Source organism: Erythrolamprus reginae, chromosome 7, assembly GCF_031021105.1.
Source record: "Erythrolamprus reginae isolate rEryReg1 chromosome 7, rEryReg1.hap1, whole genome shotgun sequence".
Lineage (NCBI taxonomy): Eukaryota > Metazoa > Chordata > Lepidosauria > Squamata > Dipsadidae > Erythrolamprus > Erythrolamprus reginae.
The window spans coordinates 42,831,885-42,847,027 of NC_091956.1; the positions used below are offsets into that span (position 1 = coordinate 42,831,885).

The 15,143-nt window shown below is 46.6% G+C and overlaps 1 protein-coding gene across 36 annotated transcripts in view; it reads right to left on the bottom strand.

Annotated features, from left to right (window-relative positions):
• Positions 1-15,143, bottom strand: part of NEK1 (NIMA related kinase 1) — a 213,091-nt gene that overhangs the window by 123,331 nt on the left and 74,617 nt on the right. For 20 of the 36 annotated variants that reach the window (XR_011559613.1, XR_011559611.1, XR_011559603.1 and 17 more), the window contains one exon: positions 10,562-10,645. Coding sequence is in view for 18 of the 36 variants with exons in the window: in XM_070757424.1 (XP_070613525.1) it covers positions 10,562-10,645 (84 nt within the window). In the remaining 18 variants the exon portion in view is untranslated. Of the gene's footprint in view, positions 1-10,561; positions 10,646-11,032; positions 11,117-15,143 lie in introns of all 36 variants that reach the window. The other 16 variants (XR_011559607.1, XR_011559598.1, XR_011559606.1 and 13 more) reach the window with 1 other exon arrangement.

Genomic DNA, 15,143 nt, shown 5'->3' on the forward strand with positions numbered 1-15,143 from the left:
AAACATCTCCCCCTGGGCATGTTTAATTTATACATGGTATGCTTGTGTGTGTGTGTGTGTCTGTTAGTACATGGGGTTTTTTAAAGCTTTAAATATTTTAACTGATTGGATTATTGTGATTTGTACTACTTGTTGTGAGCCGCCCCGAGTCTTCGGAGAAGGGCGGCATACAAATCCAAATAATAAATAAATAAATAAATAAATAAATAAATCACAAGTCTTTTGGTTATATTACAACTTGTGTTGGGCGAATCAAACTTGCATAGTTCGGGTTCGTACTGAACTTTACGGTGTTCGGCATGCCGAACCCGAACTTTTTTGAAAGTCCGTGCAAAAGTTCGGCGTTCTAAAGAACTCCGCGATGCACCAATCAACAGCCTTGTTCTAAGCTGAAGTCATGTGGTCTCCGGACATAAAACACAAGGAACGGATGTGATTGGCCATGTGTCCTGCTAACCACTGATTGGCTAGCCGGACGCATGGCTGAGATCGGTACTTTGAGACACCTGACCTGCCTGTATAAAAGGCAGGACCATGTGGTCCATCGCCATTGAAAGAGCTAGTAGTTAGTTAAGGACAGTGCTGTTGCTGTTCCTGACAGGGAGAGATTGGTCGGGGAGATTTCGAACAGCAACTAGGCTGCATCTGCTGGCTGCTCCACTAAAAGGGAGATTTCTCAACTGTGACATTGTCTTCAAAAGGCATCCAAGGTAAATAAAGAAGAAATCTTGTGTGGACAGGGGGCATACCAGCCTAGCTATCCAGCCAGGGCATCAGAAGAAACAGACTTTGGTGGGCAGGGTGCCAGTTCCTCTCTCTTCCAGTTGCAATTCTAAAGTGTGCCAATTTGATCCTGTGGGCATACCAGCCTAGCCATCCACCAGGGCACCAGAGGAAACAGACTTTGGGGGGCAGGGTGCCAGTTCCTCTCTCTTCCAGTTGCAGTTCTAAAGTGTGCCAACCTCATCCTGTGGGCAAAGCCATCCACCAGGGCACCAGAAGAAACAGATTTGGTGGACAGGGTGCCAGTTCCTCTCTCCTCCAGTTCCAGTTTTCCTGTGTGCCAGTCTTGTCCTGTGGGCAAAGCCAGCCAGACAGGGCACAAGAACAACATAGTTTGGTGAGCAGGGCAGTTCCTCTCTACACCAGTTCTAGTTTTCCTGTGTGCCAGTCTTGTCCTGTGGGCAAAGCTAGCCAGCCAGGGCACCAGAAGAAACAGACTTTGGTGGGCAGGGTGCCAGTTCCTCTCTCCTCCAGTTCCAGTTTTCCAGTGTGCCAATCTCATACTGTGGGCATAACAGCCTAGCCATCCAGCCAGGTCACAAGAAGAAAAAAAGTTTTGTGGGCAGGGTGCCAGTTCCTCTCTCCTCCAATTCCAGTTTTCCTGTGAGCCAATCTTGTCCTGTGGGCAAAGCCATCCAGCCAGGGCAGAAGAACAAACAGAGTTTTGTGAGCAGGAGGGCAGTTCCTGTCTCCCCAGTTTCAGTTCTAAAGTGTGCCAATTTGATCCTGTGTCCATACCAGCCTAGCCATCTAGCCAGGGCACAAGAACAAACAGACTTTTGTGTGCAGTTTCCCCGAATCTTGGGGTTTCTGCAGTTCTCAAGTGTGCCAATTTGTTCCTGTGGGCATAGCCGCCTAGCCATCCATCCAAGGCAAACAAAGAAAAGAGCGTTTTGAGGGCCTGTCTCGCTGCATCTTCTGGCTGCCACTGAAAGGGGAACCACAGTTTCATAGTTCAGGTACGTGCGGAATTTAAAAGTGGGCGGTCAGTCTTGCATTGCTGCTACTGACCTCAGCCAATTTAATTTTGGGTAAAACAAGGGCCAATTTCTTTCTCTGCATCTCCTTTTTCTATCTAATGAAAAGCGCCTAGTGCTCTGTCAGTTTAATTTTGGGTCAAACATGGGTCCACTATTCTGGGAGTTGAAGTCCATTCATCTGAAATATATTGTGGTTGAGAAACATGAGACTACATTAATGAATCTACTTGTTAAACCTAATCTGAATCCAAAGCAGTAGCACCTTGCTTTGAGCTCTGGGATATTGGTAGATTTCTCAGAGATAGACTTGTCCCACGTGCAGATTGGGTGGAAAAAGTTATTGTAGAAGTGATAAATCTGGGCTTTCAAGTAAATAAAAAGGGGGGGTGTCAGTCTTGCATTGTGCTGCTACTGACCTCTGGGTCAATGATAGACTTGTCCTACGTGAAGATTGGGTTTTAAAAGTTCACGTAGAAGTGATCAATCAAGCCATTCCAGTAATATCGCTGGATGAGATCATCCAAGGGCATGGGGTGAGGTATCATCAATATGGCGATGATACCCAGTTATATATCTCCACCCCATGTCCAGTCAACAAAGCAGTGGAAGTGATGTGCCGGTGCCTGGAGGCTGTTGGGGTCTGGATGGGTGTCAACAAGCTCAAACTCAACCCAGACAAGACGGAGTGGCTGTGGGTCTTGCCTCCCAAGGACAATTCCATCTGTCCGTCCATTACTCTGGGGGGGGGGGAATATTGACCCCCTCAGAGAGGGTTCGCAACTTGGGCATCCTCCTCGATCCACAGCTCACATTGGAACATCATCTTTCGGCTGTGGCAAAGAGGGCATTTGCCCAGGTTCGCCTGGTGCACCAGTTGCGGCCCTACTTGGACAGGGAGTCATTGCTCACAGTCACTCATGACCTCATCACCTCGAGGTTCGATTACTGCAACGCTCTCTGCATGGGGCTATCTTTGAAAAGTGTTCAAAAACTTCAGATCGTGCAGAATGCGGCCGCGAGAGCTATTGTGGGGCTTTCCAGATTCGCCCACGTTTCTACAACACTCCATGGCCTGCACTGGCTGCCGGTCAGTTTCCGCTCACAATTCAAAGTGTTGGTAATGACCTTTAAAGCCCTACATGGCAGTGGACCAGAATACCTCCGGAACCGCCTTCTACCGCATGAATCCCAGCGGCCGATTAGGTCCCACAGAGTTGACCTTCTCCGGGTCCCGTCGACAAAACAATGTTGTTTGGTGGGCCCCAGGGAAAGAGCCTTCTCTGTGGCGGCCCTGGCCCTCTGGAATCAATTCCCCACAAAGATTAGAACGGCCCCCACCCTCCTTGTCTTTCACAAATTACTCAAGACCCAACTATATTGCCAGGCATGGGGGAACTGAGACACCTCCCCCAGGCTTTTATATTTTATGTTTGGTATGCATGTGTTGTATGGCTTTAATTGTTGGAGTTTTATATATATATATATTTAATATTAGATTTGTATTACTATTATATTATTTTTGTTATTGTTGTGAGCCGCCCCGAGTCTTCAGAGAGTGGCGGCATACAAATCTAATTATTATTATTATTATTATTATTAATTAATTAATTAATTAATTAAAATGGGGTGGAGGGTCAGTCTTGTCTTGCTACTGACCTCTGGCACATGTAATTTGGGGTCAACCACAGGGCCAATTCCTTTCTCTGCATTTCCTTTTTCTATCTAATCTAAAGCCTCTAGTGTTTTCTGTAAATTTAATTTGCGGTCAACCACAGGGCCAATTCCTTTTTCGGCATTTCCTTTTTCTATCTAATCTAAAGCCTCTAGTGCTCTCTGTAAATTTAATTTGGGGTCAACCACAGGGCCAATTCCTTTCTCTGCATTTCCTTTTTCTATCTAATCTAAAGCCTCCAGTACTCTCTGTAATTTTGGGTCAAACACGGGGCCACTTCCTGTATCTGTGATTTTAATGTTTTTCTGCCTACTGCTGTCTGGGCATTTAATTTTAATTTTTACAGGGCATTTATTTTTCAAATTCTAGGTCCACCTGAATGCCGCACCTTCTTCTGTTCACAATTTCCTTGGGCCAGTGTCACTGCAGGGCTTCAACCATGAAGAAAGCCTCAAAAAAAGGGACGTGGCCGTGGTGCTGCTGGTGGTGGTGGTGATGGAGCTGGTGCTGCAGGGGCAGGGAGAGGGCGTGTAACATCTGTGCCTCAAACCCCTATCTGTGGTGCAAGTAGGCGCCTGGGTTTGGGGCTTTTATTGGCAGGCCCCAAAACTGCTTCCAGAGTGGTGAGGCAAGAAGTTGGAGATAATATGGCACCACCAGTTTGGTGGTATTGCCTTCTACACACTCCAACACAGCTGCGAGTTCAGAGCCATCGTCATCACCCCCCCCCCTCAAAGCAGCAAGGCTGTCTTAGTCAGAAGCAGTGGAGTCTTTAATGCTGTTTGATGACACTTGTAACTGGAATGCCATGGGCCATCCACCTGCCCCATCCCCAGTTGCAGACCTTGAGCTTCGGGATAGCCAAGAGCTTCTGCTGGAGAACAAGGAGGTGTCCAGGGCATCATCAGGGAAGACCACGATGGAGGATGATGAGACCCAAATCCCCGCTCCTGACACTTACTGCAGTGTTGAGGTTGAGAGGGAGGCTAGCGGGGAGGAGTGGGTGGAAGAAGATGCCAGGGGTGATGACAAGGTGCTAGATCTCACATGGACCGAAGGCCAGCAGAGTTCAGAGGAGGAAGAGGCTGTGGTGGTCCCATAGTCCCAGGCAGCCAGCAGAAGAGGGATAAGGGTGCAAACCCTCAGCGCTCAGTCTGCTGGTACTACTGCCCACCATGGCCAGGGACTGAGCACGCCACATGTGTCACAAAGAATCTCACCAGCATGGCATTTTTTCAAGCAGTTTACAGATGACAAGACAAAGGTCATTTGCACGCTCTGCCACCAGTCCCTGAAGTGAAGGAGAGGTGTTAATAATCTCAGCACCACCTGCATGACCAGGCACCTGAATACAAAACATGAGCTTCAGTGGCAACAATACCTTCAAAGTATTCAAACACCTGGGTCTTCCTCTTCTGCTATGGCTGCCTTGACCCCTGCCACCGCCTCCCCAACAAGGCCACCTGTCTCTCCCCAAAGGAACAATGTAGGATCACCACCAGCAGCAGCACCAGCACCAGCACCACCAGCAGCAGCAGCACCGGCACCAGCACCACCATTGCCAAGCCTGTCTATACCATCCCAGGGAAGCTTTCAGCTGTCCATCCCTCAAACTTTGGAGAGAAAGCGGATGTTCAGCCCATCTCACCCACGAGCCCAGGCCCTGAATGCCAGAATTTCAAAGCTGCTGGCATTTGAAATGCTCCCTTACCGCCTGGTGGAGACAGAAAGTTTCAAGAATTTTATGGAAGTGGCTGTCCCACAATACGCCATTCCCAGCTGCTACTACTTTTCACATCAGTCCATCCCTGCCCTGCACCAACATGTAGTGGAGAAAGTTCGGTGTGCACTGCGCGCTGTCAGTTCCCCCATCCACATCACCACCAACACGTGGACCAGTAAACATGGCCAGGGCCAGTACATCTCTCTCACTGCCCACTAGGTCAGTGTTTCCCAACCTTTTTTGAGCCGCGGCACATTATTCATATTTTCAAAATCCTGGGGAACACTGAAAGGGCTAAAGAAAAGTTTGGACAAAAAAACCCTCTCTCTTCCTCCCTTTCGCTCTATTTCTCCCTCTTTCTCTCTTTTCCTTCCTTCCCTTCATTCTCTCTCTCCATCCCTCTTTCTTTCTTCCTCTCTTTTTTGCTCTCTTTCTCTCTCCCTCCTTCCCTTCCTCTATGTCTTTCTCTCTCCCTTGCTCTCTCTCTCTGTCTCTCTTGCTATCTCTTTCTTGCTTTTTTCTCTCTCTCTTGCTCTCTCTCTTTCACTGTCTTGCTATATGTCTCTTTCTTTCTCTTTGTCTCTCTTGCTATCTCTCTTTCTCTCTCTGTCTCTCTTGCTATGTCTCTCTTTCTTTCTCTTTCTCTCTCTCTCTGTGCCTCTCTTGCTAAGTCTCTCCTTTTCTCTTGCTATGTCTCTCTTTCTTTTTTTCTCTCTCTGCCTCTCTTGCTATGTCTCTCTTTCTCTCTCTCTTTCTCTATCTCTCTTTCTTTGCCTCTCTTGCTGTCTCTCTTTCTTGCTCTGTCTCTCTTTCTCTGCCTCTCTTGCTATGTCTCTCTTTCTCTCTCTCTCTGCCTCTTATATGTCTCTCTTTCTCTCTCTCTCTCAGCTGACTGCAAGCGGGAGCCCTGACGGCGGCAGCTGGACGTGGTGCTGGACACCGTATATGCCAGGCACGCAGCGCCAGCATGTACGACGTCCAGCAGCACGTCCAACCGCCACCGTCAGGGCTCCCACTTGCAGTCAGCTGAGAGAGAGAGAGCGAGTGATCCCTCTCGCCGCCGCCATCTCCCCCGACTGCCTGCGGCCGCTGCGACCACCCCCCCCGCTCCCATCGGACACTTGCCGTCGAGAGAGAGAGAGAGAGAGCGATCCCTCTCGCCGCCGCCATCTCCCCCGACTGCCTGCGGCCGCTGCGGCCACCCCCCCCCGCTCCCATCGGACACTTGCCGTCGAGAGAGAGAGAGCGATCCCTCTCGCCGCCATCTCCCCCGACTGCCTGCGGCCGCTGCGGGCCCCCCCCGCTCCCATCGGACACTTGCCGTCGACGCCAGAGGAGCTCCAGCTGGGCGGGGCGCTGCCGGTACTTCCGTCCTGGGGCTCCCGCTCGCAGCTGTCCCCCGCCTCCTGCTCGATGCCGCGGTTTTCGGCGCTCTCCTGCTGGGCCCCAAAGAAAGAAGGCGGGAAAAAGGTGCGAAGAACGGAGCTCTCCTTCTTCCTGCCTTCCTTCTTTGGGGCCCAGCAGGAGAGCGCCGAAAACCGCGGCATCGAGCAGGAGGCGGGGGACAGCTGCGAGCGGGAGCCCCAGGACGGAAGTACCGGCAGCGCCCCGCCCAGCTGAAGCTTGGCGGCACACCTGGCCATGTCTCGCGGCACGCCAGTGTGCCGCGGCACACCGGTTGGGAAACGCTGCACTAGGTGAATGTAGTGGCGGCTGGGAATGAGTCAGGAAACAATTTAGCGCATATCCTTCCACCACCCAGAATTGCTGGACATCAATCGGTGCCTGCTGTTGCCTCCTCCTCCTCCTCTGCTTCCCCCTCTTCACCCTCCACATCCAGTAAGTGCAGCGCAGCAACCTCTGACTTCAGAACAGTCATGGGGAAACAGCAGCAGACGGTGCTAAAACTCATCTGTTTGGTCGAGAAACCACACACCACCCAGGAGCTATGGACCGGCATCCAGGGGCAGACAGACAAATGGTTGCTGCCGCTGAACCTGATGCCGGGGAAGGTGGTGTGTGACAACGGGCGGAACCTTGTGGCAGCCTTGGACCGAGCCGGGTTGACGCACATCCCTTGCCTGGCGCATGTGCTCAACTTGGTGGTGCAGAAGTTCCTGGCCCATTATCCAGATACATTCCCACCCTGCTGCTGCTCGCCTATCTTCCCTGCAGAGGAACTTTGGCCTTCCCACCCAAATCTGCGATTTGCCAACCAGGTGGACTTCCACGCTGCATAGGCTTGAAAGGGTGTGCGAGCAGCAGCAGGCAATAGTGGAGTTCCAGCTTCAAAATGCCCAGGTAAGTAGAAGTGCAGACCAACAGCACATGAGGGACATTTGTGCCATGCTTCAGTGCTTCCAGTATGCCACTGATATGGTCAGCGCTGATAATGCCATTGTCTGTGCTATCATCCCCATCCTTTGCCTACTGGAAAAAACCCTTCAGGCCATGACGGAGGATGTGGTACAGGAGGAAGCAGAGGAGGAAGAGGAAGAGGAGGAGGAGGAAGGCCCATTTTCCCAGGCAGCAGGGGGGCGCATCCATGGCTCTCAGGGTGGGTGGCTGGGCCGACAGTAGCCAGGTACTCCACTGTCCAGCCAGCACAGAGTTTTGGGGGGGAGGAGGAGGACTTGCAGCAGGGCGGCCCCCAGTGCAGCTCACGGGCATCAATGGAGCGTGGATGGATGGAAGAGCATGAGGAAGAGGAGAGACCTGTTACTGACAACCTCTCCTTGACTCATGAGCCACTACATGCTCCAGTGCCAGCACAATGACCCTAGGGTAGCCAGCATTGTCACCTCTGCCAGTTACTGGGTGGCTACCCTGCTGGATCCCCATTATAAGGACAACATCACCTCCTTGATCCCAGCACTCGAGCGGGAGTGCAAAATGAGAGAGTACAAGCATGCGCTGGTGGACGCACTAGTGGCAGAGTTCCCACAGCAATTGGAGTGGTGGCACGCGGAGTAGGAGGATGCAGTCGCCAGCGCAGCAGGGGCACTGGCAGCACCTCACAGGGGAGCGTGAACAAGGCCACAATGTGGGAAAACCTATTCCATCGTCCCACATATCCACCACCATTGGATGTGATAGCCCATACCAGAAGGCAGAACGTGACACGTATGGTGAACACGTCCACGCGTCTGATGGTACTTAATGATGCCTCCACCCCCTTCAATTTTTGGGTAGGTAAATTGGACACATGGCCAGAGCTTGCCCTCTATGCCCTGGAAGTGCTGGCCTGCCCTGCGGCAAGTGTCCTGTCCGAGCGTGTGTTCAGCACCGCAGGAGGGGTCATCACTGACAAAAGAATCCGCCTATCCACAGACAACATGGACATACTTACATTCCTTAAAATGAACCAGGCTTGGATCCCATGGGACTTGACTGTGCCACCACCTGAGTGAGTGGTTAGAGTGTTTGCTATCACCACCACCACCACCACCTCCCCCCCCCCCCCCGACAGCTGTAAAATTAATCTTATGTATGCATATAATTAGGTACATTTTTATGGAAAAAGTTTGTGTATAGTTTGTGTTTGAATCCTCTCAATGGTATAACTAGAGGTGCCCATCAATAAAATTATTTTTTGCACAGATGTTTTCTGAGAGCCTAAACGCATGTTCCTTCCAAAGTGTGTCACCTTTTGAAAAGCTGAGATATGCAGGTGTATTTTCATGGAAAAAATTGTGTGTGTCCTGAATGCAAATCCAGTCAATGGCTGTACTGTACTGTGCACCTGGCCAGGGAAAAATTTTTTTTTTTGGCACAGATGGTTCCATGGAGCCTAAATGCATGTTCCCTCCCATCACGGAGACTCCTTCCTGGCGCGTGGCTTTATTTTCAGAAGTATTAGGGTTTGGGTTTGGCAAACTCACCCGAACTTCATGGTGAAGTTCGGCCGAATTTCGCCGAACCCGAACTTTGTTGGGTTCGCCCAACACTAATTCGTATCTCGAAATGTTCGTATCATGGGGGGTTCGTATCACGAGGTACCACTGTATTGTTATTTGCACTGATTGATACTCATCTTGCTAACAGCTTCTACTGATTGTCAAATTAGTAATTTATCTTATATGTACGTTGAGGCTGATATTTTTTCACTTAGCTGCTAGAATCCCCCAACTGCTGGATTGCTCAACCTTAAAAATAATGCATTTTTGACAAATTTAATTGTCCAGATATAAAATCTTGCCATATATCATGTATAATGTATGCATAGTGAACCAATATAAGCCTATTCTTGAATCAGAAAGCAACTAAAGTGTAATATCACTAAAGGCTCTTGGCAGTGTGGAAAGAGTATTTATATGTGGTCATAGATCATGGGTGTCAAACTTGCGGCCCAGAGGCTGGATGTGTCACAAGCTGGCAAACCCATTTTAGCGAAGGGGGGGAAAGTTGTGATACATCACATGATCATGCGATTCATAGGTCCTCTTACATACAGTAGCTGGAAATATTTTTCTCTTTATTCCCCAAGTTTATGGAAATTGCTTTATTTGCCAACATGGAAGGATAAAATCCACATTGTCTGAAAATTGCAGTTAACAACCATGGAATTCTAATTCAGATGTATTTTTGTTACTGTATGAGACAAAGTTAGGCTTGTACATCATTTTGCTGCCGGTTTGCTCAGGATTGTGCTGGGGGTGTGCGCATGCTTTGCACATGCGCCCTTTCAGCAATCAAAAAATAGCTTCTGCACATGAGTAGAAGCATCATTTAAGATAGTGGCACCCATGGACTTGCACCAACAGAACCGGCTCTGTGACATCATCACTGCTTTACTAACAGTTCTAAAGGACTGGTAGGAACCCACCTCTGACATGAATGCAGATCACCAGGTAATCCCCAGACTGTAGATTAGATTGGGAGAAGATATCAGTGAACTCAAAAGGAGTTATGCTCAATTTGAAGCAGTTTTCACTTTGTTTAGTTTCAACTCCAGGCAAGGTACTTTGCTTTGTGAATTACAGCATTCAATACTGAGCATGTTCCATAAAATAGATTGATATCACTAATAATCTAGATCAAAAGTGGGCCACTGTTTTTCAAGGAGATAACCCCTGGGAAACTACACAGTGAATGGGGACACCTCTTTTCCCCTCCTGATACCCTCTTCTTTCTGAATCAACAGACTTCACAGAATAAGCAGAAGCACAAAACAGAGATCCAAGGGATTGAATTAATTTCTTATGCAAAGGTTTTTAAATTAACCCAAAACAGCATAAAAGATCACGAGCCACGGCAATTTGTCTGTTGTGAGCTGCTGAGTCTTCAGAGAGGGGCGGCATACAAATCTAATTAATAATAATAATAATAATAATAATAATAATAATAATAATAATAATAATAATAAATGTTTACCCTTACTCCAATAAAAAGAAAATAACTTGCCTTTTCTCCACGAAGTTTTGCTTTTATTTGTTGACGTTCATTAAAGTTTTGAAGTCTAATTTGCCTCAGTCTTGCCAAGTATTCCTGAAAGAAAATAAAAAGAGACCTTTCTGCTTGAGGAACGTTCCAGCAATGCTGATTCTTTCAAATTCACAAACTCGTAATGTGTCATGTCTTTTTTGGAAGAGAAGAAAATTCAGCGGTCACATCACTGGTGTATCATGAAATGTGGTTAATAACTATCAAAGGAGATTAAATCTGATTGCATTTTAAGAGAAAACGAATTTCTGGTGACAGAATTTAGGTAATAAATACAATAATTTGCCAAAGGGCCATCTTTAAGAGTTGTTTGTTTATATTAATTAAAACTCTAAAAAAGCCTTTTTTTATTATACGTCCATGCAGAAAAAATGAGGCAGAGAATGGGATTCTATGTATGCAATGAAGGCAGAAAACATGCAGGAAGCGTACCTCTTCCTCCTTGTTTCTGGCTTTCCTTCCTCTTGAAGAAGTGGACCTGCCTCCATAGATAGCTGTCAGGCTTTGCAGTGTGTCCTGTTCACCATTTAATGTATTAAATTCAATAATAGCTAGGGCCATCATATTATCTAGTCTTACATCAGTCAACATATGATTATTATCAACTAATAAAAAGGTTAAAGAAAAAATGTGTTCAATCACCAAATTTCTTCCAGTTTTTTGCTGTGTATCTTCCAGGTATTTCCATTAAAATTGTAAAATCAATGGATATACAGTATTTGCTGAATGCTAATATTTGCTTATTTCAAAAAAAAATACCATAACTTATTGAAAATATTTCAATGACAATTTCAAAATATTTTTAGAATTCTTATTCATAACATAAATATATATCATAGCAGTAGAATCTTATAGATAACACAGTGGTAATGTTTGGAAATATTTTGAATAAAATGTACATATAATTTAATTTAATGAAATTATCATTTTTTTCATGAATTGCTCATTTAATCAGATTATTGCTTTCCATATCATATTCATTATTCTGATCCATGAGGTGAACCCCATTTCCTATTTTGTAAAAAGCAATAAAATGTTAATCTTTTGATAGCTCGATCAGGACACAAATCTTAACAAATATTTCTTCACTCATAGATGAAATAGCATAAAAAGAATATTCATTACCTATCAGTAGTCAAGATAATTAGATCATTATTTCTAAATATAAACATTATGAAGATAAAGTTAATAAAATTGAGCTTGTCATACCTATAATACTGCATGCTTCAAAAGTATTTTTAAGAGAGTTTTATGCAGAGCAGAGCAAAAAATTTGTTTACATATGTTTGCACTAAGTTACAGTGCAGCAATTACAGTCAGACTATTCCTGTACTCCTATATTAATGGGGGGAAAACATATTTACTGCAAGAGATATAAATAAGGAAAAAAAGGTACAATCTTACCCAATGCAAAATTGTACCCTTATTACATAGAGGACTATGTTCACATAAAAGCTAGCAAAAGGCACCTATGCATATGTACTTTTTCTTTTCTCTGTCCTACCCTAAAATGTTTATATGTTCTTCCACTAATAGAAAATATCTGATTTTGAAATTATTAGAGCAGATTGTCAATCTCATTGCATTCCACAGACAGCGGATGTGCAACTTCAAGTTAAGCCTTGGTAAAATTGATGGTAATTCATTCAAACCTACTAATAATGCCAGAATTTTCATGGTGTTAGGTTGAAGGTATAAAAAGATAAAGATAAATTATGGCAATTCCATGAGATAAATTATGACAATTCCGATAATTGTGGCTATAATATTAAAGCTGATCAGTTCATTTTTTCCACTACATTTTAAAGACATGTGTGCATATGTAAGAGTTATTGTGACCATATGTTTCTCACATTTATATTTCATATTTATATCTCACATTTATAACACCTATTGAAATTGGCTAAAAAAAGAAAATGATATTCTTTTTGGTTTACAGTGGTCCCTCGATTTGCGCGTTCTCGATTAGCGCGAAACGCTGCAATGCGGTTTTTCAAAAAATATTAATTAAAAAAATAAAAAATTAAAAAATAAAAAATAAGTCCACGCTAGTTCTCTCTCTCTTTCTCTCCCTGTTGCCGGCGTGGTATATGAGAGAGAAAGAGAGAGGCAGAGGTCGGGCGCATTACCGGGAGGTGGAGGCGGCGTGGGGACGCTGGGTGCCGGGGACTCCGAGGAGGGGGGTGGACGTCTGTTCCCTGAATGGAGACCGCCGGCCGCTCAATCGGGCCAGCAGGGAACAGAATGGAGCCTTCCGCGGCGGGGCTGGTAAGGGGGGGAGCCGAGGGGGGAGCCGAGCCCAGCCCCGTGGCATTCACACACGCCCCCCTGGATGAGCGGCCCCGCATGGCCCCAGCGCCGGATTCCGTTGGCGAAGGGCGAAACCGGAAGGGGCGAGGTGGGGGAGAACGGGAGGCTCAGCATTCCGGCAGTCGCAGCGCTGGCTGTCAACTTTTCTTTTTAGCACTGGGGAGGCAAGTCAGCTCCTGCCCAGTTTTAAAAAGAAAAGTTGACAGCCAGCGATTGTTCCGCTGCCGCCAGCATGGAGCCCACGGGGGATTCGCCTTCCTCCCACCCGCAGCCGACTGATCGTGGGCTCCTTCGCAACCTCGGAGAGCTTCCTGGTTTTCGTGAGCTTTCATGCCCTGGAAGCTCTCCGAGGTTGCGAAGGAGCCCACGATCAGTCTCGGCTGCGGGTGGGAGGAAGGCGAATCCCCCGTGGGCTCCATGCTGGCGGCAGCGGAACAATCGCTGGCTGTCAACTTTTCTTTTTAAAACTGGGCAGGAGCTGACTTGCCTCCCCAGTGCTAAAAAGAAAAGTTGACAGCCAGCGCTGCGACTGCCGGAATGCTGAGCCTCCCGTTCTCCCCCACCTCGCCCCTTCCGGTTTCGCCCTTCGCCAACGGAGTCCGGCGCTGGGGCCATGCGGGGCCGCTCATCCAGGGGGGCGTGTGTGGACTGGCAAGCGGCAAGCGGCAAGTGATCTGGCGGGAAGACCAAGGGAAGGTTCCTTCAGCCGCCCAACACCTGATCCGCTCCGCAGCGTGGCAGCAGCGAGGAGCCGAAGATGGGGTTTCCCCTTTGCCTTTACCCCATCTTCGGCTCCTCGCTGCTTCCGCGCTGCGGAGCAGATCAGCTGTTGGGCGGCTGAAGGAATCTTCCCTTGGTCTTCCCCGCCGCCCACACGCAAACTCCACCATCTGCGCATGTGCGGCCATGAAAAAAATGGCGCACATGCGCAGATGGTGGTTTTACTTCCGCATCCAATATAACGCGGAAATCGGTTAGCGCGGGAGGTCTTGGAACGTAACCCCCGCGCTAACCGAGAGATCACTGTATTATATTCCACCCTAATAGCTACTCCTGACCTTCAGATCAGTATAAAACTGTTAGCAATTATTATAAAGGATGAATAAATGTCTAGAAACATAGAGTAAAGTCTATAAAGTATAATGGGTGTCAACTTGCAGAGGAACTGTGGTATTAAATAAAATGCTCTTAACTAGAAGGAAAGGGTTTTGAAGTTTTTCATTTTAAATACTGAACTGTAATAAATTCAGTTAAAAACTGTGAACCATCTAACCCAATGTCCTGTTTTGTCTATTTCCATATAGGGCATTGTAAAGAACTACAATAAATTCAGAACAGAAAGTTGATTCATGAACAATCAGGAAAGAAAGGTAACAAAGACCAAATTAAAATACAGTGTAGTGTAATGAAGTTTCAAATAAGCTAAAAAACCTGCAAACATCAGTGCTTATCTTTACTTCTTTTAAATACAAAGAATGGTATAGAAGATTTTGCATGCAATTCCAGGCAAATCATAGTCCTCCTCCATGACTTATTTAAAAATAGAAACTTCTGGTCTCCATTTTCATATGCCAAAGAAGAAAAATAGAGGAGAAACCTGTGTGCACTGTGTGCGCACAATTATTAGGCAAATGGGTATTTTGACCCTATCATCCTTTGTATGCATATTTCCCACCTCCAAGCTGTATAAACCCGAATGCTTAGTGGATATAAGCATATAAGCAAGTAATGAGAGAGGGTGTAGAAATCAACACCCTATATCAAGGTGTGCATAATTATTAGGCAGCTTCTTTTCCTCCAGCAAAATGGGCTAAAATGATATTTAACTGACTCTAAAAAGTCAAAAATTGTAAAAAATCTTTCAAAGGGATACAGCATTCTTAAAATTGCTAAGATATTGGGGCGTAATCACAGAACCATCAAATGTTTTGTAGCAATAGTCAACAGGGTTGCAAAAAACATGTTGAGAAAAAAAGACACAAATTAACCGTCAAATATTTGACTCCAACCAGGAACCCATTATCCTCCAGTACTTTCATATTCCAGAACTGCAACCAACCTGGAGTGTCCAGAAGTACAAGGAGTTCAGCGCTCAGAGAAATGGCCAAGGTAAGGAAGGCTGAAATCCGACCACCACTGAACAAGACCCCAAAATATCTGAAGACAGATTTTTCAAAGATTTTATGATGAGATGAGTGTGACTCTTGACAGATGAGAAGAATGGGCCTGTGAA